Genomic DNA, 22,434 nt, shown 5'->3' with positions numbered 1-22,434 from the left:
AGAATAGAAACTACAGAGTATAACCAACTTTGATGTACTAATTGTAGGCGGTCTAATCCGACGTTGTATAGAACAATTTGGAGCCGAGTAACATTCAGCTACAGCCTGTGAAGTGGAATTGGAGCAGTTAGAATGGTCCATAATGCGTCCGCCATCTTTTTCGGTGCTTCTTGTAAAACCTGTTTACGATTAGCCTACTCGCCATGCGGATGATGGGTTTTAAGGGACTCACCCAGTGTCCTGTTCCTGGAACTCGAGTTATAGAAGCGAAAGTTCGTCCTTGACTGGCGTCGACAATCGAGTCTTGAATTTCGCGCGACCTAAAGACGGAATGAGTGATGTCGTTGACAAGCAAAAATCTTTATACGCACATAAGATCGTTCCTGGCACCGTAGACGAGATGAATCGGTACAACACCGCAGAGCGTGTTCAGATTCCAAAGCGCCGTAAACGAGGTTTTGGCATCTTTTGAATATGCGGCATTTTCGTCCACCCATGTGGCGCTCAGGGTGACTCCATCGGTCTTGTCGGGGTAGAACGCCGTCGGCAACGGACGTAGACCGTGGTTCTAGAGAAATGATAAGTGGAGCTAAGAGGCAAACCGACGACCAGATACTCACTACGTAGATATCTAGGACTTCCGGGTCCCAACTTTTCCAGGGAAAACGCTTACCAAGCCAAGCCTTAGCGGCCTCACGGCTAGGCCAAATATCGTGACGATTGTTGACGGCAGCAAACGCCTTGAACATCGCGGTATGATGGGCTTCAGCGGACGGATGGTGTATTGGCGTCTCAACAAGGACAAGACTATCAAACATGATGTTGCTGGGAGGATTGAAATACGCCAACGCCATCACGCTGTCAACAGGCCACCATTAGATAACAATCACGTCTCAAGGCGATAGTCTTTACCAAGCCACAGTACCTGCGGAGTGACCGATGAGAATAAATCTGTCCTTTCGACTATACTCCGGATTGGAATCTCCTAGAAGATCACGGCGAAGAATGACCAAGGCCTCAGCGTAGTCATAGATAGCTTCCGCGATGGTTAGTGGCGACGCAAGGATGCTCGTGAAAGGCCTCACACAATATCCCTCGGCGTTCTACGAGAACCTTCTCGTTGAGAATAGCTGCTTCACCATGATTCTGGCAGTCTACTGTCCAAGCTTCGCGAATAGTATTTTGTGTGTCGAGCTTGAACAGGTGGCTTATAGTGGGCTCCCACTGTTCTTTGTCTGAATGATGTTCGTATTTGTCATATTGTGATCACCGCAAGCTGAACTATGTATTACTCACGGAATCCTACCCCGTGCGCAAAGATGAGCACGCAACCGGATTGAGTCTTCTGCAGAGCTGGATTTGTCTTGTTGTAGCGTTTCAGAGTTGCCCAGAGTGGAACGCCAGTCGTGTTTGTTTGGAGAGTAAAACTCGTTACAAAGAGGTCGCTTGAAGCCATGCTCGAAGAGACTAATAGAGAGCTCCATTACCTTGCTGAAAAGCAAGGTCAACCCACAGTCATAAAGTTTCCTTTTCCGTCGTCTGCCAAAAGCAATTAAGTACAAATAGGTGGCTGTGCTCAATCCAGCAGTCCTCTTCCTACTCTCGCATCTGCCAAAACCAAACAAATACAACGTAGCCGTGCAGCATGTCAAGACTCAGTACTCAGTACTCAGTACTCAGCCGTTTACCATCTCGACTCTATCGCACCTGCAGCACTAGCTTCAAAAAGTCGCCTCGCACATTGAATATTGAACGTTTGAACCTGAACATCTGGGGAATTGCTTAAGAATTGGATCGTGAGCGACTAATACCTTCTCCGTATTTTCCCTTCGCTGATGCTCATGCGTCGCACTTTATAGTCTGTTCCACTTACGAGGACTAGTACTACTCGCTGTGCTGTCCTAGCACAATTAACACTGCATCTGTCCTTCTTGCCATCAACAAGAAGCACACTTTCTAACTTCGTCTCTGGACACTTGCAGAGGGAAAGTCTCCCTTTGGCATCCCATGCTCAATACACGAGAACATTGTACCCAACAAGATCATTATCACGTATATCAGCCCGCAAGACGAGGATCGGTACAAGCTTGTAAAAGGACCACAAGGTGATAGTCGAGGTACTAAAGGAGCTCGTCCAGGGGGAAAATACAGGAAAAGGCGAGGCAGAGTGGAAACTGAATGCTTTTCTGGCAGAGGGAATAGCCAAGGATGACCAGGACCGCGGAGCTAGGTGTGATCGCCTGGACCACCTATCTCGTAAGCCTATATGGGAATGAGCTTGCCCATCTACTGTTCATGGTCCCGATGAAGCTTTCAGCCGCCATCGATATATTATATTCAGGTTTGCGCATGATGCACGCAGTCCAATATGATACTGGTGAGTACATCTGTTAGTGCTCTACGCCATTGATCCTTATCCGTTCACTAGATTCTGCTATTCTCTCCTCCCACTTGCCACGTATCCACCACACCATGACAAATCGACATCAACCCCGACCCAACGACCCATCCCCACGACCCTCCTTCAGTCGGACATTCCCTTCCGATATTGCGTCATCCCCTACCACTCAACGACGTCTACCTGTTCCCGCTGCGCTGGTCTTTCAATGGCTAGTAACGTGCGTTGTTGGAAAATAGAAGAGGACGTTGCCTCCTGTCTGGTGCGAGGAGGGAGTGAGTATGCCTGGAGACTGCGCGAAATATGACCCCACCCCATCCTGGTGTGTAGGTGTCCGAGTTTTGGCTGGAGACAATGGATCGTCTTCCGGCAAGCAAGACGTCTGCGCCTAGACGATGTATTCAAAACCGGTGAACACACCCACGGCGAAACTTCGCATAGGGTAGGGACGGCAGGTAGTCTTAGGAGGGACTGGTTTTACCTCGACGCCATGTATCGACGTCCGGCAAGCGAGAGCATGGCGTCGGGGTATTGCTGGGGATACAAGGAGTATAGGGCTAGGGTAAACTGGACATAGTACGCACGTCGCACGATGTCGACTGTCTTCGTTACTGATCGAGGTCCTTTGCGTCTAGCTGTTATTGTACACCTCGCACCCCAGCCTCTCCCTGGACGACGACTTTTGCGCGGACATGACGTATCGACATCTGGCGAACGAGCGCACGGCGTCGTGACACCGGTCGGAATTTTGGAATAGATTATGGGTCTGAGTTCGGGGACTCTTATTAGAGATCGTTTGGCACTATGCAGTGTGGATTTTTCAATGTACAAATGATCTGCGAGGTATACGACTGGTATATCGGTGTTCAAAGAAGCAGACGTGCCACGCAAACACTTCGTAACATATTGGTATGACTTACGTAGATCAACCCGACGAGGAATCGTCGCTTTCAGTGTTTCCTTACATGTTTTGAGTCGGGAGCATTGCCAATGAAAAGGTCGACTCGAAAGAGACAGCAATAGGGTTCAAGGACAAGATTCAGCAAGGTCGTACTCGCCTCGGCACGCGGCAGGCACTTGTTTCTTTGTAGATGCGTTTATATGGGGAAACTTCTGAGAGTCATCATCACACCCCAGTAAATCAAACCTTGAACAAGCGAGCTCGCTGAGCTGCCCTCGGTAATTGCCGGTGATCAGTCCCTAGTGCTGAGTTTGGGGCTGTTTGGGGTCCTCTTGACTAGGCTCCGCCTGCCAGTCACGCTTGAATTTCTACCCGCGTAGTGGCTCTGAAAGAATTGCCTTATAAAGTTTCTGTCCGGCCAGGAACCGAATCCCCTCAAAATCTGATTTCCATCAGACGCAAGGAGTGCAAGTGGCTCGGCGATCGGCAAGTTGGTCTGCGAACCAGACCATTCACTACTATAACAACTGTACCTATCATGATGCCTTCAAGGGATTCCATATCGCCTAACTCTCCGAGGACCTCATTGAGCGCTATACAATCCATGGACACGGCTCATATTTACTAAGAATAGACTCTTATTTTCGTACCCCAGTTCCCACCTGTACCTCCAGTTTCCCAACATGCACGAAGCTACACTCTACGTCGCCGTCTTTGCTGCTCTCTATATCCTCTGGCACTATACTAAACCAACTCGTCATCCCCCTGGTCCTTTTCGTTGGCCAATAGTTGGCAACGTCTTTGATATTCCGACCGAAACTCCCTGGCGCCAGTTTGCGGAATGGGGGAAGCAATACGGTTCGCGCCACTCTTCTTTTCGAGACGAAGTACTCACTTGGCCGTAGGCGACGTCGTCTATCTTCGTGTATTTGGTCGCTCTATCTTGATACTCAACTCTTTGGAGGCGATCACAGACTTGTATGAACAGAAGTCAAGTATATATTCGGATAAAAGCCCGAGAGTCATGGGTGAATTGTAAGCTGAGCTTTATAGTGATGCTCCGTTCGTTAATTCCCTAATAGGAGTGGCTTTGGTCGTGTCTTAGCAACGAGACTGAACGGGGATGATGTCAGGGAGACCAGGAAGCTTCTGAACACCGAGTTCGGGCCTCGCGCAGTCAAAAGGCACTCACATATACTGGAAGAGAATGCTCGCCACCTTTGCCAAGCGAATATTGAGCACCCAGAAGCGTTTCGGAACAATATACGAAGGTGCTTCGTTTACCGCGACACCCTAGCCTCACAACTCACGTGTATCCAGAATGGCCGTAGCAAATATCATGCGGATAGCGTATGGCTATATCGTCGCTGAGGAGGTGGAAGCGGACGAGTTAGTTGTTCTAGCCACTCAAGTAATGCGTGACGTCAGCACAGCACTAGCCCCCAACTCATTCCTCGTCAATTCACTTCCATTCCGTGAGCATGGTCAGGTATTAGCCATTTTTCGGTCTCTCTGATTCATTCCTCCTACAGTGAGGTATATACCATCGTTCGTACCTGGTGCCTCCTTCCAGAAAACAGCTGCCAGATCTCGGGAAACATTCGATCTTTTCTTAAGGAAACCTTTTGAGGTCGTCTTAAAACAAGTGGTAAGTCTTTAGCACTTACAATACAATTTGCTGATAGACTGCCGTAGAAATCTGGAACTGCTCTTCCTTCACTGTTATCCAACGCCCTCGAGGGAAATGGTCTCGAGAACAGTTTGTCCGATACTGCATATCTAAATCGTCTGAAAGATGCTGGAGCGGAAGTATACGGTGGTATGTAACCTTGTTGCTGCTCCGTAGATGCTACATTGAATAACAGCATTTCTAAGCGGGAACTGACACGGTATGTGACCTTTTCATCCATTTTATTTTCGATAACGAGCATCGAAATATCTGTAGAACGTCAGCCTCATCACTTCTTTTCACTTAGCAATGGCACTCTACCCAGATGCTCAACGACGAGCTCAAGAGGAGATATCAGCGGTCATAGGGATCGAGCGCCTGCCTAAGCTATCAGATCGCGAATCCTTACCCTATGTTTACGCTCTCGTTCAAGAAATCTTCCGATGGAACCCATCTGTTCCTTCTGGTATGTCTTTGTAACTTGTTTTCATGACCCCTTTTCACCGTATTTCTTGTTCCAGTGACTCGCGCCATTTTAGTGCCTGACGTCTACCGTGGTTTCGATATTCCCGCTGGCACAGTGATTGCTGCGAATATCTGGTTAGTGTATCACGTTAATCGTATTTTTCCTACGTTTTTAATGCCGTGTTACCGTTGCTATACAGGGCTGTCATGCAAAACGAAAGCTGGTTCCCTGATCCTCAAACGTTCAAACCGGAGCGACACTTGAATCGGGACAAGGAGTCTCAAATTCCCGAACCGACAAGTTTGGCTTTTGGTTTTGGCCGTAGATCTTGTCCTGGTTCTTACCTTGCATTCGATACTGTGTGGATCACTGTTGCAACGACTTTGGCCACATGCACTATTTCACCTGAGCTTGACGCGGAAGGAAGGGCTGTCCTTCCCGAGGTCAGATACACGAGTGGAGCATTCAGGTTGGCGTTCTTGATTCTCACTTATAGGACGTCAACTGAGATAGCTTGTAGCCATCCGTATCCATTCCGCTGCAGAATTCACCACCGTTTTGAAGGAGTCTCTGAGCTACTAGATTCCCAATGAATATCACTTTTGGCGTCAAAACGGACCACACCTGTAAATACCAATCAGGGCAACCACCAATTCTAAATGTCATGGATTCGCTGCAACAAGTTGTTCCCAGGAGTATCAAGCATAGGAGATGGTATAACTAAAAGGATGATTAAACCGCATGTACCCAAGTCAAATAAGAATCAAGATCAAGTAACGAGTGCTACTCTTGGGATACAGTCGCTGCCCGGATACTTTGCGCGTGTCATGAAACAGCAAGCCTATTTGATATAACTTTACGATGTTTGTCAGGAAGAAATGACGCCGTTGTTTGTCAATACTGATCTGCCAGACTGCTAGATGTGTATGAAAGGGAGAGCGTCCCTGACGAATGAAAAATGCCATCATCTGGGCCACATCAAGATCCTAGGCCGTGCCACCCTTCCATACCCTCCCTGCGGGATCGGGCGGGGATAGATAATCACAAACTAGCGGGATTCGCAAGAGTACTATTGGACAATACAAGCTCCGAACCACATGCCTTGAGAATCGTCTCGACATATTCTGAATTCAGAAATCAGGAGCCATCATTGAGCTAAATTTAGCACCGCAAATGTAGCCTCCGAGCGAGAGGGCTTTTAAAGCGGATGGCGCTTACGAAAGTCTATTGTGACTGTTATCATTGAGCTCCCTGTTCGGTATCATTCGATGGGGCTGTTCTTGATCGATAGAAGGATTCTGCACACAGACCAATCAGCCTCAGCGTGGGCGACCGGTTGCTTAGCCGGTGATAATCTCCCGCGTCTTCTACTAAAGATGATATACATTCCGTTTGAACACCAGATCTACACATTGTGTCCCTGACGTGTGATTCATTTCTAGATTCTCGTCACGATCATTCTCCGGAGTAAGAGACGTTGAACCGAGCGCTGATCACATAGAGTTTGAGTAATATTAGGAAGGACCTTTGTACCGTTCATACTGAAGTATGATTCAACGATTTCGTGATCTTCCCCGGGGTACTTTTGGCCTCTTGTCCATTTAACTATCTTGTCTCTGGGAACTCAAGTCATGGCTGCTGAACACGATTCAGAGGACGAAACCCTACGTCTTAGAGAAGATAAATATATTCACGAAGCGTCGGGGAATGACGGCGAAATGGATGGATATAAATAATATACGAATGAAAGACTATTACGAGGTGATGTAAGATGGTCAAGTCTGGCACTGAGCTAGCGTCCTAGTTTATGGGAGCAGCATTGACAGGTTTTGGCTCATTTTCTTTGTCCACTGGGCCCTGCTTCTCAATAGCGCCCCAATCCGAGTCAACGGAGGTATGAAGGCGCATATGTTGCATGAAGAGCGAAATCAAAAGCCCCAAACCACTGATACCGGCCATAACTTGCCATATGAGTCGGAGACCAGAGGCGAATGCGGCTCGGACCTCCCCTAGAAGTGGCTCCTCGAGTTCTGGCAAAAGGGGAATGATGTCGAAGACAACGTCAGCCTGCAACGATAATTGAGTCAGTAGTTGCTGAGGGAGATTCTTGACGAGTTGGTTCTGGAGGATAGCACCCCCAATTGTTATGCCCCATATCTACCTACGCGTCAATCATATGTTGTATAAATAATTATGATTTACTTACTTGCGCAAACACCCTCACGAATGAGAAGAAGGCCAGAGCCAATGCATTAGAGGATATAGGCAACGGCGCAAGGACTGGGAAGTAGAGACTCGAAAAAATGGCGCCGTAACCTGCTCCAGCGATGATTTCAAAGCCGATGACAGTTCCGACAGCGGTTGTACTGCTGGTAGAACCAAGAAGACCCATCCCGATAATTCCTGTAATCCAACCGAGCCAAATTTGCGGACGATATCGTTGGGTTACTTTAACTGAGATACCAGCAATGACAGCAAATGGTGGGGCAGAAAAGGAGAGACCGAACAGCTGAACGCCTGATTTGATGGGAGAAAAACCTTTGCAGATCTGGAAGTAGAGGGGCAGGTAATCTTGAACCAAATGAGAACGTGAGTATGCTAGCAACCGATTCAGATAAATTCCTTACAAACGAGGGCAAGGAATGGTATCGGCAGAATAAATGTCTGCAGATACCTAGACGTGTATTAAACAACATCGGTACAGTATTCGGAGAATGAAAGAGAAAGAGACGTACCCACTGAGAGTTGTGCGATTGCCCATGAGCGCAACAGGTACCTAAAAGTGGCTATTAGGAGAGAAAAACGAGGATCCTGGAGACTTACCAAAGGTTGTTTGGCCAACCAGAATTCATACAGAAAGAAAGCTACTAAGCCGACGCATCCAATGCAAAGAGGCACGAGAACGTGCCAAGAAGACCAGCTGTACGTCAATCCCGCCCATGTCAGCGCAATGGCAATGGACGTCGAGCAAGATATGATGAGGAAGTTACCGCTAAAAAAGAAATGAGCTATTGATCTCGATGCTCCAAGTACAATAAGTACGAACGTCCAATCCATGAGATGCATAATTTCTTCCCATGTCCTTCCTGGAGTTTTAAGGTTTAAGCACGTCAAAACGAGAGCAGCAGCAACGAGAGCAAAAGGAAGATTGAGATCTAGAGCATGTTATCGAATGGATGACGGAGGATAATGCCTCGGAGCTCACAAAAGACCCATCTCCACTGCCCCTCCTGAGAAAGCGCTCCTCCGACGATAGGTCCAATAGCAGAAGCAAGACACCACGTGCTAAAACACTTCAGAGTCAGAAAAGAGAGTAAAGTGTAAATGAGAATGGTAGCGTACATCTGATATAATCCGTTGAAAAGTCCACGGTCGCTCAACGGGACAAGGTCCGAAAGAATAATAGCAGAGGTAGTAAATATTCCGGCCCCCCCAAGACCTTGTATAGCTAGAAAGAAATAAATCAGTAACGGAAGACTATAGGAACAACAGTTGAAACCAACTTCGGCCAGCGATCAGCATAGTCATACTCTTAGCTGCGCCGCACAATACACAGCCCAAAGAAAATATAGTAATGGAGGACAGTGTTACTGATTTACGTCCAAACGCCTGTGTATACCAGTATCTTCAGCGGATTCTTTGGACGAGAATGAAACATACCTGGGCAAGCGCGCCCGTGGCAGGCATTAAAGCAGCGCAAGCAATATTGTAAGCGGATCCTACCCAAACGTAGGTGTTACCGCCATGCAACGTGTCAACAATAGTGGGCAGAGCATTCGATATGATCGTCTGAAGGTAGTACAGTGTTAGTGCGTCGAAATCCAGTATACTGAGAACAGCAGTACCCCCTCCATTAGAGCGAGGAAACTAGACAGGTTTATTGCTAATATCACAAGCCAAAACGATGCTGAGCGAGCCATTCGACAGTTCTCTATGCTTTCGACAAGGACGAGGTAGTGACCGAGGAACTCGGAGGTGAGAGGTAAGAAGCAAGTTACGCAATGTTCAGCGCTAGAAGTGGCACTGTGCTTCTATAAGCAACGTCCATAATTCGAACGTGATGACGGAAAGCTTCTTCGCATGTCCTGGTACACCGTGAGATCGATGAAGAGCGCTGCAGTTGGGTTGGTCTATCTGGTTTGGTCCGGTTCGGCTAATTATATATTAACCATGCCGACCTGCCGACACCGACTCGGAAGATCACGCTGACTCAGCCAGAACTGGCAGTCGCGTCGGTTCAAGTGTCCCTTGGCAGATTCTAGCAACGCAGTCTACAACCATTGAAGTACTTCTGACTATCTCACGTTGGAATCCAATAGTCATTGCTCTCTGTAGCTTCAATGCAGGGATACCTCGAGCCTATATTGCTGTGCTATCTATCCGACCCCGCCGACCCCACCGACCCCACCGACCCAGGCAAAGGGTTGGTCAGTTGAGCCATTCACTGTCTGACCCATGTGACCTTGACTCAAACTGACCCGAATAACAACGCTCTACGGACTATATGACTGGGCCGAAGTTATCTTATAGTGATTTCGTGGAGAAGGGATGACATACTACCTTTGCTCTCTGCCATCTCGATTCTGCAACTCTGAAACCCCATCGTGAAAGTTTGATAAAGTATATCTATTTCTCGTCAGAATCAGTTGGGCGCAGCGTGCTCAGTCAAACTACAGGTCGTCACGGAATTGGGCGGGTTTCTAGGGTGCATCTGACCTCAGATAAGCTCCAACATGTTGGCGTTCTCTTGCCTGAACTTATTTCAACTTTGATGAGAACGAAACATCAAGCGGGTTCTCTTTTAACTCTCCTGGATTCCAACTGGCTTTGAACAGCATCCTCGATTTGATTGATGTTGCCGGATGTGTCCCAAAGCTCTATGGTTAGGCTCTTCTCCCGCTTTCTTCAAATATGCGATCAAAGTTGAGGCCCCTCTTGCATCTCGGGACTTGGAACCGGCTCCTCAGAACACAAGCACAGCTTTATGTATTGTATTCCGGTCCTTTGATCTGCAATCAGGAACCTACCCGAGTCTGAATTCGAAGTTCACGAGTCCTCCAGCAGATATGGATGGCATGATATGATGGCAAGCCCCGGGCGCTCCCCGATTGATTAAAACCGCCCAATTCCTCACCAAAGCATCTGTATGGAGCACCGGAATAAGATCGGTGATATCATATAAGAAACCTAGACTTTGACTTTCTTCCCATGTACTCTAGATGTCGGAAGGCTCACTCGACAGTACTTTTGGTGCATTCCTCATTGGTGCTATAGTCTCCGCATGGTCCGTCGTCTATCTGCTGTACTCGTCTGGTTCTAATTACACCGTCTACGTAGCTTATTTGGCATTACATGCACGCAGACATGGTATTATTACGGTCATTACTCCGATAGTATTTTCATCAAGGCCTTGGTGAGCATTTTCTTGAGCTGTCTTCTCTGAGATTGGCTAATAACCTTACAGGTCGGCATTGTTTGGTATGCATATTAAATATTGATCAAGCACTTCACCCGTGGGCCGACACGTTTATTAGGACTTTGGAAGCTGTGCACGCTGCCTTTGCATGTCATGCCGCCTACTACTATGTCGTGACACAATACGGGAATGTGGCAGGACTGTCTGAAGCGACTTGGTAAGGAATGTTCTATGCATTCGAAGGACTGAGACCCTATTGTTTTCCAGGTCGACGTCTGTGAGTTTATCCCTTCGTCAACGCGAGTGTAATCAATCTTTTTCCGATCAGTTGACCTTATGTGTAACGGTATGTGGCCTTTCGCCCTACTTGGTACCTCCTGGCCTTAATTATAACGGGAGCAGGGGCTCATAACTTTGGCGGTACACTTATTTTATGCTCGGCAACTATACTTTGGTGAGTGTTGAAGTTTTATAACTTAGATTCAAAGATATTGACACATTCTCGCATAGTGTCGAACCGCAATATTCTCCTGGTGTCAGCTCTTGTAAGGTCAATGTACTTGTGTCTCCATTAACTGAACTTACCTCTGAGCCAGCTCTTCCTCGCAGTGTGTCGAGTGGGTGAGTGCCTCGTCTTGTACACCGACCTTATCATTGATAGCTCGGCCAACATCTAGCGTGTAGCGCAGGTACGTATCGCAGAAAGCGAGACAGATATTAGTCATTTTAACCGACTTCTGACTTCATCCACAGCGGTTGCAGGATATAGGTTAGTGCTGAACGTACATTTCAATATCGTGTACCTCACCGACGTCTTCAGTATGAAGTTGAGGTATTATGATCTGTTTGAGACACAGACTATGACTGTAGGTGCAGTCAGCGCAACGAACTCTACCTCAAGGCATTAACATTGCATACACAGAGCCTCCTGAAGGCCGCAATGTGTTTTTATCTAGCAACAGATTTCCTGGTCGCTGCATCACTCTGCTACTATCTCCACGCCAGCCGTACGGGACTTAAACGGTACGATCTATTCCACTTTTCAAATAAAACTTAAGGGCCAATCCACTTCAGCACCGACAACCTCATCAATAGACTCATGATTTACACCATTAATAATGGTCTCCTCACTGGGTAGAGGCTTCCACTCCTTCTTCGTGGCTCTCGATTAACGATTCATATATTTAGAGTAACGGACCTCCTCGTCATAGCCTTTGTGAGTGTTCTTTATTGTACCTGTGTGTCGCAGGCAGACATTGACGCTACCCAGAATATAGCTTACCCTAGCAATCTCGTATATCTGTCCGTTTACCAAGTTGTGGCGAATCGTGAGCCGTGAAGCATTATCTACTTCTTCACTTTCACTGACCTACGTATAAGTATATTCGAACTCCTTCCTCGCCACGTTCGCCTTTCGTTGTGTGCAATTATCAAGTCGCCTAAACTCATTCTAGATTGAATGCCCGAAAACCTACGAAGATGACATATATTGACAACTTCTCTTGCGAAGATAATTCTGCAGTCATCAACAACCTTGGTGCAAATATGTCACCTTTGCGAGATCCCTCGAACATAGTACAGCACTGTCCCCTTTCTCTTGTCCTTGAACCAACTGATTGGTTACTGGGCCAGCCGCACATCGATATTCATATTACCACAACCACTGATACAATCCGAGACGCAGGTAGCTCTTCTGTAAGTGTAGTAGGGTCCTGTGGTTTTAGTATCACTTACCCTGGCTCTGCTAGCCCGAATTTGAACCCAAACCCATGAGCCTTTGAATCGTTTGTGAGCCGTCATGATTATTGAATTGTATATCTCGACATTTCTCTGCTTATATTCACTTATTCGTTGCTCATGCTATGTATTTATGGGAATTCTATAGGATTCACACCTGAGCGATGAAGTTGACTTACTGGCGTCTCATAGCGTCTCAAAGTCTGAACACTGAGGTGAGGGGACTAACCTAGACCCTGTATCGCGTGGTGGCAACGATGTCCAGTTTATGCCACAAAATCGCACTCTCAGGTAGTGAAACCGAGAGGTTGTGTTGCAATTCATTGAGTTGTGCGCTGGAGGACGGGTCGAAGAAGACAACGGAATCGTTGGATAAAGACTCGAGAAAGCGTAGCTCAGCTGAAGAAGATTTCGCTGTCACATTCTTTTAAATTCGAGTCGGTCAGGCTAAGGTCTCAGAGGCACTCGAACCACAGATCAGTATGGAAATAATTCTATTGCCGCTTGCCTTGCCGATGATAGAAAGTGATACCAAGATATTGTAAGGAGGAAACTGCAGATACACAAAACCTGTATGAGGAAGAAGATACACGAGCTATCGAAGCCTTAAGGAACAACCACCCTCCAATCGTAATAGATCGTCAAGATGCCATGGAGGAGAGCAGCCAAAGAAAAAAAGTTAAACAGCAAGATGGAGTATCAGTTTGAATTTTCTTTGTCGTCCCGTCCACAATCATCTAGTCATGAACGGGAAGCACGATTCCCTTCTTACATGCCTGCGAGAGCGGGCGAATCAGCCAGGAAAACAGAACTCGGAAGAGTAGAGACATACGCGACTTCTGTGCGCGAGCATTGACCCGCGGAGCACGCTTTGAGACAGAATTGTGGCGTTTCAAGTTGTCACCTAGCGGGCATGTTGGTAAAGACGTTGGCTATGTTTGATATTCTGAGACTCACGTTTGTTAGGAACTTGGGCATTCGAAAAAGACCTGCGGCGTTGATACGTTGCATTCGCAAGGCAAGAATCCTTAGTAGAACCGCAGCCATCCCAGTCAGGGTTAGGTTGAGAAGCCGCAATGCATGAGTTGTATGCTATCGAAATGGTTCAGATTGACAAGAAGCTAGGGCTGACGATTGTGCTTACTGTTCATGCACTGATTCGCATCATTAGTAGTTCCAGTGGAGGTGGTCTGTGCGGCGGAAGAGGTTTTGGTGGTGCTGGTGGCAGTTACCTGAGCCACAGATGAAGAAGGGATGGAAGTCGCAGATGCAATTGCCGACGAGGATGATGCCGACACAGATGTCGCAACAGCAGCGTTCGTAGACACGGAGACGCTAGTCGAACTCGCTGCTCAACGAAAGGTTAGTCCACGTGAACGTTAGCTTGATTCAACACCACTAACCCGAAGCACTCCCAACAGCGGAAGTAGTACCAGAGACAGCTGTGGAGGTAGCACCGGATGTGGCGGTTGAAGAAGCACCGGAAGCAGCTGTCGATGAAGCACCGGAGGCAGCCGTAGATGAGGCAGCACCTGATCCACCAGTCCAAAGGGCAGGTCCGGGGATGGTGTAGCTACATGGTGGACATTAGATCGTTGCATTGACAAGAACACACAAGGCTGACCTGTCGAACGTAGTGTACATGTTGAAGGTGATACCAGGGTCGGTTCCAGCGTACGCTCCAGGGAAGGACACCATGTATGACGAGTCAGGAAAGTCGGAACCAGATCCAGTGACTTCAATCTGGCTACAGCCGGGATAGAATTGAGCACCCGGGTAGGTACCGGCGGAGTGTAGGGCGATACTACAAACAAGACGATCAACAGAGTGTTTTAATTCATCACCGATAACACAAACATTTCATGACGGACGAGGTATTGGCCAGCTTGGAGACCGGAAGGGATGGTCCAATACCAAACGTTGTCCTGCTCGTCAACCATGATATCGGTGGCGGCCCACTGTCCATCTTCGTAGCCAGCTTCGTCCACTTTGAACCACACGGCACTACAGCATAGCAAATTGAGATGGCTGCTCCAGTTTCTATAGCACTATAACCAACTCACTCTGTACCCGGTTCCCATGAAGTAATGTCGCTACCGTCGGGAACTTGAGCCAAGTACGTTATAACAGGACCCTGTAATCACTCATTAGACCACACTCAGTTACCCCAGCGAAATGATATTTGCTTACCGCGTGCGAGGTGGGCCAAGTAGTCCAGTGCATCTCGACATTGGACCCGGCTGCAGCTGTGGCATAAAGAGCCGCAGGTGCTGTTCCACCAGTGTTGCAACGAATGTCCTCGCTGGTGACGTCCTCAATAGGACCGTTACCGGGGATGACACGCTCAATCCTATCTGGGACCGGGTTGCTGTAGGGGTCGTTGTACGGGAGGTAACCAGTATAGTTTGTTCCACCATAAACAAAAGTCTCCACGTATCCGTGAGCGCGGACGCTGGTCAGGAGAGACAGCGCAACGAACAGCGCAGCGTTGCAGCGAAGGGAACTCAGATAAGACATTTCGGTTCGGCGCGCTGAATAAGAGAGCGTAGCGAGAACGACTGTCGGTCAAAAGAAGGAAGGAGAAAGGAAAGGAAATATGGGAGAAGGAAACAGGTTTGTGTGAGTTCCTAAGTGAGCAATACTAGAGTTTATATAGTCCAGCCCTTCCGTTATGTTTCCAACAACAGACGGCCGAGTCAAGGTGCCATCAACTGGAAGCCAAGACGTAGATTCTCCGGAAAATTCGTCACATTGACACCGAAGGTCTTATTGAGTGGTTCCATTATTGTTGAGTGATTTGTGCGCTATGCGAGTCCATTTTGCCAAAATGGGGTGTGCCTGGTACGCTACCGACACGGTTGCTAAGGACTTCCCGTTAGACAAATATTTCGTTATGATATGAGGAGTCAATTATACCTGGATAAATAATGCCTCTGAATGTTCCATCGCCACGCTATAACAAACTTGTACTACTGCGGAGCAGCTTGCAGGCATGTTGTTAAGTGGAAGAGGACCGACACCGAACAGAATGGGCGTCGATTGGAAAGATTTTGCTCATATTCACCGTGATCCGCATGGTTCATCCTACCTGGTGCCTATGTTCCTGGAAATATGAACAGTTACTACGACGACCATCTTGGGTCGAGGCTTATGGGGGCCGTCTAGTTGAAACGGAGCGAGTTGTGGCCATCTCTGGGAAAACGGCGAGGGATTACGATCTAATGGTGCAACAGAACTTCAGGAAGGGGCTTCAAGATATCTTCTCGAGGAACGGTAAGCTAATTGCAAGACTATTCATCATAAACCTTACCAGCTTCGTTTTTTGAATCCCAGCTTTACAAAAAGTCTTATCCTATGCATTCGTACTAGTGTCGCCACAGGCTTATGAGCGCCGCTGAGACAGGGTGAGTTGTGGCATATTGTGGCCAACGGTTGAGGATGAAAAAGGATCATCTCTGGAGAAATAGCTAGGGTTTACGACATTCCATTAGCACACAGGACTTCAAATCCCATTGAATCGAATAGTCTTTCTTTCTGCGCCCGCTCATGGCGTCTGTGGTACTAGGGAAAACACCCAGAGCTGCATATGTCAGGGATAGCTACCATGTCCAGAGGTTTCGCGAAAGGCATCTTCGATGAACGGTAAGCCGATTTTCGAAGCTGTTCATCATAAACCTTACCGAGCTTCATGGACGGAATACTTACACATGTCCTGATCTTGTATCCTAGCTATTCAAAGAGTCTTATACTGGGTACTCGCCAAAGACTTATGGGCGCCTCTGAGACGGAGCAAGTTGTCGCATATTGTTGACGACGGAAGAGGATCATCTCTGGGGAAACAGCTAATAGTACACGGGACTTCAAATCTTACTGCGCCGGCTCACAGCGTGTCTTTTCTAAAGAAAAGAATCGGAGCGATGTATGTCGGAGGTAGCTACTATGTCCAGCGGTTTCACGAAAGATATCTTCGATGAACGGTAAGCTGACTTTCGTAACCGTCCAAAGCCATAGACCTTACCTAAGTTTCATTTCCACTTCGTTGAACACCTTTATATGCTTCATAATTTTGAATCCTAGCTTTTCGAACAGTCTTATACTGGGTAGGTTGGTGTCACCAATTCGAGCAACGAGCGAGGACGGCGGAACGGGTAGGGGTGAAGACTTCGGAAAACCCGTCGGTACCGAACGCTCTTCTGGTAAGAATTTGTTTGCCGTCGCGTACTGAAGCATCAATTGGAGTGCTTCTAGGGCAAGTCCACCACGTCGATAGTCCGGTTCTGCGAGATGTCATTCTTAGCGCGGGAATGAAATATCGGCGAAATATACTCGCCAGCGATCATGATCTCCACTTCGGCCGTGAATTCATCTCCTTCCTCAGGTGCTCCGTTCAAGAACATATTAACATCTCCTGCCATGGGAAGAGACAAGATCCGAGGATCAGAGGGCATTAAATTCTCCTCGTCATCAAGAAGGGGGTCTGAGGGTTAGTCCGGTCATTAGGTCGGACCTATCCACCAGACTGGCCGGGAGGGTACCTCTCTCGTGTCTAGCCAGAACGATGAATGTCAGTTTGTCGTCGTCTTCCCGCCATTTACCTGAAGAGCAGATGAGGTCCAAGTTGACCACAGATAGATTAAAATTACGTTGCATATCGAACTCTTCCTCCAGCGTAAGCCTTTCGCTTGCCGTAAGGGACCGCAGTTCGTCGTTCTCCATTCATGCATGATATTTCTGAAGAACAAGTTCAGTCTCGAGCACAGAGGGCATAAAGGACGAACCAACAGCAACGTGGCCTTCATCATAAGGAACAAGAATGACTTTTCTGCCTACCAGAACGGTATTTTGGTTCACCTTCATCGTGGTGGTGGTTATGCACAAGGGGAGGTCGGCAATCTCCGGCCGCTGATGCCGCCGGAATGTTTTTGAACTCCGACGGAAGGAAATTTACCAATTCCATCGCTAGTTTTTCACCTTTTCTTTCTCCTCGTTTTCTCTTTCATTTGCCTTTTGATTTTACCGATTCACTGCCGTTGGCCGCCTGCGTGTCTAGAAAAATGTCTTCGAGTTTGCCCATTGGTCCTGGCTCCAACATAACCGCGCCAACGCCGCAGAACACCCCTTTGCAGCAAGCTCCATTATCGGCAGGATTATCGCGGCCAACCGTGCCAGATATTACAGAGGATAAGGAGGAGGAAGATGAGGAGGAAGCCGATGGTAACCCGCTGCACAACGCGATGCTTGGGATGGTTCAGGGCAAGCTCGCTGACCTAGTCGGCCGGAGCTCTGGTTACATTGAGCAGCTCCCTGTCGAGGTGAAGCGCAGCGTCGAGGCCTTGAAGGGCGTGCAGATCAAGCAGAATGAACTGCAGAACAAGTACAAGCGCGAATGCCTCGAGCTTGAAAAAAAGGTATTGCCGTTCTCTCTGTCTTGGACCGCCTGTTGCTCACCTTATATCGCTAGTACCTTGAGCTTTCTAAGCCTTTGTACCAGCGCAGAATCGCAATTATCAAGGGTGATGCAGCACCGACGGAGGAAGAAATAGAAGCCGGAGAGAAACAGTCTGCTAAGGACGACGAAGACTACATTCCTCTTCCGAAAGAAGCCCCTGCGCCTTGTGCCATCCCTGAATTCTGGCTGACCGCTCTGCAAAACCATATTGGCCTCCAGGATCTCATTACCGAACGTGATACCGGCGCCTTGAAGCATTTGACCGATATCCGTCTTTCCTACCTCGACAATCTCTCCCAACTTGACACCAAACCTGGTTTCAAGATCACTTTCGTCTTCTCTCCTAACGAGTACTTTGAAAATGAGACTCTTGAGAAAACCTATTACTACCAGGCAGAAGTCGGCTACTTTGGCGATTTTGCCTACGATCGCGCCGTCGGCACCGAGATCAAGTGGAAAGAAGATAAGGATCTCACGAAGGAGTTCGAGATAAAGAAGCAGCGTAATAAGAGTATGTATCTGTGTTTTTTTCAAGATAACTATCTACTCACGGCTTATCTTTTGTAGACACAAACCGGACTCGTGTCGTTCGTAAAGCACGGCCTACTGAGTCATTTTTCAACTTCTTTTCCCCGCCGACACCGCCCAGTGAGGATGCTATTGCAAACGGCGATATAGATGAAGAAGAGCTAGAAGAGCTCGAAGAAAAAGTCGAAATGGACTATCAGATCGGTGAAGATCTCAAGGAAAAGGTTGGTCTCAGATTATAGACACCGTCCGCGACTATTGACTGATTCGCTGTAGATTATTCCCCGCGCTATTGACTATTTCACCGGCAAGGCACTCGAGTACGACCTCATGGAGGAAGACGACGATGAATTTGAGGACTTGGAGGATGACGAAGAAGATGACCATTTCGAAGATGATGTATGAACCACTTTTGTCGTTCCTGCATAAGTCTGACTCGTTTATCTTTCACAGGACTCGGATTCAGACGCAGACTTGCCAACTACCAAGCGCCGTGGTGGTAAAGGCCGTGGCGCAGCCGCGGGGGCCGTCAATCCCGAGGAGTGCAAGCAGCAATAGTTTATCGCGCTGCTACGCCCTCGCCTCGCATCTCTTCAATCTCAATCGTCAGGTGGATGCTACCAATCATCCCATTCTTGTTGTTTTAGCTGCTCAAACCAATCACGACGTACGAATACTACCTACATTACATCCTTCAACTTTTGTAAATTGCTGTTTTCGGAACCTTTGTTAAAGGAAAATTACCAAATACTAACGAATTGTATCCTCGTCTACACGAGACAAATGTTCTTCGGTACCGCAAAGATAACAAGCCATCGGCAGTTAAAACCGCTCAAAGTTTACTCATACTTTTTTTCATGACATGCACTGAACGGAGCGACTTCGGACCTGTCCTAGTTGATATCGGAATTTTGGAGTCAACGATCAGCCGTAATACCTTCACCAAGGCGACCCAGGGCTGTGGCTCCTCCTGTAGCCAAGGAACGAGAAGGACGGACGACAGAAAAAATGTACGGTGTTCTCCCAGGCTGTCACATCCCTCGAAGTCCTAGGAACATACTGAACCGATAAGCTCGGAAATGATTCTCCACGCATTGCTCAGGACCGTTGAACCTGGAGGCATTGAGGAAATAGCTGACCCTACCTGAGGTAAGAAAGCTGATGCATTCTAGTGGCGGGATACTATACTCGGTAACACCGACATGATAGTAGGCGGGTCCGGGGTGGCAGGCAAGACATGTCGCGAAGCGTTTTCGACGGTCAGAAGAGGTGAATTACTTTCATATTTGACCCCTCCCCCCGAGTTATATCAAAGCTACCAGTGTCAATAGCACAAGTAGTTTCCACTGAATGATTCTCTCGTACCCTGGTATCTATTTGACGGGTCACCATTCCTGGCGTTTTGGTCCTCGTCCCTGTGCCTTGGCCTCGCAGGTTCTTCCAGTCCTTGTGCTCGCTACCGTGCTTCCTCACGGGCACGGCGGCGACACTGGGTCCTGTTCAGCGGCAATCTCCAATGCTGCAAGCTCTGTCCAAGGTGTGGGGTTCGTTACCCAAACCAAACCAAACATTTCGTACTTACCGACAAATCGATAGACCTCCTTCCATGCAATCCAGGATGCCATAAGTCCTATGCGAAATGACCGCTGATATGCAGGTTAATATACCTGACAGGACCATATCCATGGCTAATTTTCTCTTCAGAGTCCACTTGCGCCCCCAATTGCCACTGGTGCTGGAGCTCCAACCAGGCACCCTGCTACATTGGTAACAACTGCGTGAGTGGACATCGAATCAAAAGGTTGAATAAAACCACCCTGATGGAACAGACTGGCTGTTCCTGCCTATGACCTCATCAGTATCGGTGTTTAAATTTTAAACTCTGTATCCTTAGCCCTCGTGCTCTTGTGTACCTTTGGAACACACTCGCCTCGTGTTGGAATTGACACTGGATAAACGTCTGAAGATTACAGTTTTCATTGAATCGAGTTATGGCGTAGTTACGCTGTTCATGGGATCGTAGGCTTTGGATACCTCGGGACATCATTTCCGTTGTGTAATAATCTTCAGCCCCATTGACCGTAACCGTTCCAACTCCTCTGTATACGCTAGTTCAAAAGAACGCGGCAGTAATGTCTTCTTCAGCTGAGCCACGCCTTCTCGAGTCACTGTGCCATCATCATCGAATGACTCGTCGTTATCTCCTTCGACCCATCCTCCCGCGCGCGACTCTATAAGCTGCAACACAACTGTGTCTCTCGGATTCCAGTTCAACTGCATTAAATTCAGACACGTCAATGTGGGAAGCAAGTAGCAATCTCCATCAGTGGGATGCACGAGCTCGATCAAAAAGTCCGATATGGGGATAGGGCCACTCTCCTCGCCGTCAGAGGCGATGCAAAGTACGCGTAGGTGAGGAGTGACTTTGCATAGTCGAAGCAGCTCTGTACCAATATCGGGCGTGTTTGCGGTGATTAATAGCGTTGTCAGATAACACTGCGAGCGGTCGATAAGCGAGATAAAAGGATCCGCTTTGGGGGGAAGAGCCGTGGAAAGCACGCGTAGCCCAGGTAGCTCGAGCTTATCGAACATCGCTTGAAAATGGCTGTCGTTGAGCTTCAAACGCGCACGAAGGTTGCGAAGAGTGGGCACTCGGACTATTTGTCCTCCGAGAGTGTAGGGGACCCCGCCCTCGGCCTCTGGGAGCAGGGTCGAATTAATGCGGACATCTGTGATGGCGGTGGCCCGTCGCAACACTTCCAGATGGTGGCTGCCTTTCCTTTTACCGCCCTCTTTGTATTCCACAATCTGAGGCCAAGGTATGGTAAAGGACCGTACGATGTCCTTCCGCCCGCTACCGAGGGAGACCCGACGCAGTTTGGGCGCAAATTCGAATATGTTGGAGGGTGTACTTTCTTGTTCCCAGCGCGCGCTGGTTCGTATAGAAAGGTGAACCGTTTCAAGGGATTCCAGGTAGCTCCTGATGGGGGCGAAATGGATGAGTGCGCGAGTATGACATTTCAGTTCTAGATATCGCCACTGCGAGCAAGTGGAAAGGAGTAGGGGTAGTATCAGATCGTAAGGGGCACCCAAACGGCCGTCATCTGTGTCACAAATTGAAATAGTGAGTTCATGCCGACCTGCTCTACGAATTTGCTGTCCTAACGCAAACGAGGCCCTTTGTTGTGCTACTCGCGTAGGGGATATGTATTGCGTATCGATGCGGAAGGAAGCCCAAATTTTCTGGAATGATAATGCAACATTCCTCCAGCGACTGCACACCTGAGACAAAACCCAAGGTTTGCCTCGCATGTTGATGGAGAAAACGAGAAAATTGTCATCGGCCCATGAACGACAACTGGCCAACAGTATTTCCCGCAAAGAGTCGTCTGGAAGTCTGCGAATGGGACTAGTGACAGACTTGAGGTCCTGGTTCATGACAAGTACCTCCTCCCTCTGCTTCTCTGCCACGTCCAACTGTGCACGAAGGTGGTGCATCTGATTTTCGATTGTCGATAAACGCTCCGAGCTTCGAGCTAGTAAATCACGATATGTAACTTCTTCAGCAGCCAGAAGCGGGCGATTAGTGGAAAGTAGTTCCTCGATTCGAGCATTCCGAACATAAAGAGTATAGTTCGCTCGTGTTCCTTGAGGGGTAAGGCCGCAATGAGGACAGTGGCTAGAATCTCGCTCAGATTCACGGTCTGTAAGCACTAGAAAGAGTTAATATCGAGATCTTATTTCTAGAAGCAACCTACTCTTTCCGATAATGAAGTTAAGCTAGTGAGGGGAGGTGAAGGGCCACTGCAAGTGCTGTGGCGTTGTTATCAAGGTGTGCGGTCCGGAGAACCGAACACTGCCACCACGCGA

The 22,434-nt window shown here is 48.2% G+C and overlaps 9 protein-coding genes across 9 annotated transcripts; 4 read left to right on the top strand and 5 right to left on the bottom strand.

The window, feature by feature from the left end:
• Positions 1 to 98: 98 nt before the first annotated feature.
• On the bottom strand, positions 99 to 1,456 carry EV420DRAFT_1479921 (alpha/beta-hydrolase; the record flags this gene model as incomplete). Its single annotated transcript, XM_060469616.1, has 7 exons — positions 99 to 179; positions 233 to 320; positions 372 to 568; positions 621 to 858; positions 913 to 1,036; positions 1,086 to 1,235; positions 1,297 to 1,456. 7 exons carry the CDS (start codon positions 1,454 to 1,456, stop codon positions 99 to 101), a joined length of 1,038 nt encoding a protein of 345 aa, XP_060330460.1.
• A 752-nt stretch (positions 1,457 to 2,208) lies between these two features.
• EV420DRAFT_1479920 (uncharacterized protein) lies at positions 2,209 to 3,132 on the top strand (the record flags this gene model as incomplete). Its single annotated transcript, XM_060469615.1, has 4 exons — positions 2,209 to 2,377; positions 2,429 to 2,618; positions 2,729 to 2,974; positions 3,060 to 3,132. 4 exons carry the CDS (start codon positions 2,209 to 2,211, stop codon positions 3,130 to 3,132), a joined length of 678 nt encoding a protein of 225 aa, XP_060330459.1.
• Positions 3,133 to 3,764: 632 nt separating this feature from the next.
• On the top strand, positions 3,765 to 6,210 carry EV420DRAFT_382836 (cytochrome P450). Its single transcript, XM_060481908.1, has 11 exons — positions 3,765 to 4,157; positions 4,205 to 4,334; positions 4,382 to 4,570; positions 4,620 to 4,774; positions 4,832 to 4,947; positions 4,995 to 5,118; positions 5,175 to 5,188; positions 5,245 to 5,434; positions 5,490 to 5,568; positions 5,634 to 5,903; positions 5,955 to 6,210. Exons 1-11 carry the CDS (start codon positions 3,983 to 3,985, stop codon positions 6,025 to 6,027), a joined length of 1,515 nt encoding a protein of 504 aa, XP_060330458.1. The 5' UTR covers positions 3,765 to 3,982; the 3' UTR covers positions 6,028 to 6,210.
• Positions 6,211 to 7,040: 830 nt separating this feature from the next.
• Positions 7,041 to 9,548, bottom strand: EV420DRAFT_382874 (MFS general substrate transporter). Its single transcript, XM_060481909.1, has 11 exons — positions 9,280 to 9,548; positions 9,095 to 9,223; positions 8,938 to 9,043; positions 8,777 to 8,882; positions 8,640 to 8,719; positions 8,481 to 8,589; positions 8,258 to 8,426; positions 8,170 to 8,210; positions 8,062 to 8,108; positions 7,641 to 8,005; positions 7,041 to 7,591 (listed from the first exon to the last, which is right to left on the bottom strand). Exons 1-11 carry the CDS (start codon positions 9,352 to 9,354, stop codon positions 7,235 to 7,237), a joined length of 1,584 nt encoding a protein of 527 aa, XP_060330457.1. The 5' UTR covers positions 9,355 to 9,548; the 3' UTR covers positions 7,041 to 7,234.
• Positions 9,549 to 10,653: 1,105 nt separating this feature from the next.
• EV420DRAFT_1682069 (uncharacterized protein) lies at positions 10,654 to 13,061 on the top strand (the record flags this gene model as incomplete). The annotated part of the gene is made up of 18 exons (XM_060479223.1): positions 10,654 to 10,718; positions 10,772 to 10,847; positions 10,899 to 10,912; positions 10,969 to 11,067; positions 11,118 to 11,127; positions 11,179 to 11,196; positions 11,253 to 11,304; positions 11,361 to 11,395; positions 11,447 to 11,458; positions 11,512 to 11,539; positions 11,604 to 11,716; positions 11,773 to 11,857; positions 11,909 to 11,984; positions 12,039 to 12,066; positions 12,121 to 12,178; positions 12,231 to 12,255; positions 12,305 to 12,545; positions 12,599 to 13,061. 18 exons carry the CDS (start codon positions 10,654 to 10,656, stop codon positions 12,629 to 12,631), a joined length of 1,068 nt encoding a protein of 355 aa, XP_060330456.1. The 3' UTR covers positions 12,632 to 13,061.
• A 751-nt stretch (positions 13,062 to 13,812) lies between these two features.
• On the bottom strand, positions 13,813 to 15,355 carry EV420DRAFT_382630 (beta-1,4-endoglucanase). Its single transcript, XM_060481907.1, has 5 exons — positions 14,778 to 15,355; positions 14,651 to 14,721; positions 14,445 to 14,591; positions 14,212 to 14,391; positions 13,813 to 14,160 (listed from the first exon to the last, which is right to left on the bottom strand). Exons 1-5 carry the CDS (start codon positions 15,102 to 15,104, stop codon positions 13,986 to 13,988), a joined length of 900 nt encoding a protein of 299 aa, XP_060330455.1. The 5' UTR covers positions 15,105 to 15,355; the 3' UTR covers positions 13,813 to 13,985.
• An 833-nt stretch (positions 15,356 to 16,188) lies between these two features.
• Positions 16,189 to 17,499, bottom strand: EV420DRAFT_382568 (N-acetyltransferase 9-like protein). The gene is made up of 7 exons (XM_060481905.1): positions 17,370 to 17,499; positions 17,231 to 17,318; positions 17,123 to 17,182; positions 16,918 to 17,064; positions 16,606 to 16,864; positions 16,293 to 16,552; positions 16,189 to 16,217 (listed from the first exon to the last, which is right to left on the bottom strand). Exons 2-6 carry the CDS (start codon positions 17,301 to 17,303, stop codon positions 16,540 to 16,542), a joined length of 552 nt encoding a protein of 183 aa, XP_060330454.1. The 5' UTR covers positions 17,304 to 17,318; positions 17,370 to 17,499; the 3' UTR covers positions 16,189 to 16,217; positions 16,293 to 16,539.
• Positions 17,500 to 17,641: 142 nt separating this feature from the next.
• Positions 17,642 to 19,122, top strand: EV420DRAFT_1620764 (nucleosome assembly protein; the record flags this gene model as incomplete). The annotated part of the gene is made up of 5 exons (XM_060475610.1): positions 17,642 to 17,995; positions 18,049 to 18,547; positions 18,604 to 18,788; positions 18,841 to 18,963; positions 19,018 to 19,122. The coding sequence occupies 5 exons, from the start codon at positions 17,642 to 17,644 to the stop codon at positions 19,120 to 19,122; spliced, it is 1,266 nt and encodes a 421-aa protein (XP_060330453.1).
• A 1,214-nt stretch (positions 19,123 to 20,336) lies between these two features.
• EV420DRAFT_382605 (uncharacterized protein) lies at positions 20,337 to 22,391 on the bottom strand. The gene is made up of 2 exons (XM_060481906.1): positions 22,323 to 22,391; positions 20,337 to 22,277 (listed from the first exon to the last, which is right to left on the bottom strand). Coding segments are annotated over exons 1-2 (1,671 nt in total). The 5' UTR covers positions 22,324 to 22,391; the 3' UTR covers positions 20,337 to 20,607.
• Positions 22,392 to 22,434: the final 43 nt, after the last annotated feature.

This window comes from Desarmillaria tabescens (assembly GCF_030435595.1).
Source record: "Desarmillaria tabescens strain CCBAS 213 chromosome Unknown EV420scaffold_18, whole genome shotgun sequence".
NCBI lineage: Eukaryota > Fungi > Basidiomycota > Agaricomycetes > Agaricales > Physalacriaceae > Desarmillaria > Desarmillaria tabescens.
Note: the sequence above shows the minus strand (reverse complement) of the source record. Positions and strands in the feature narration are given on the sequence as shown.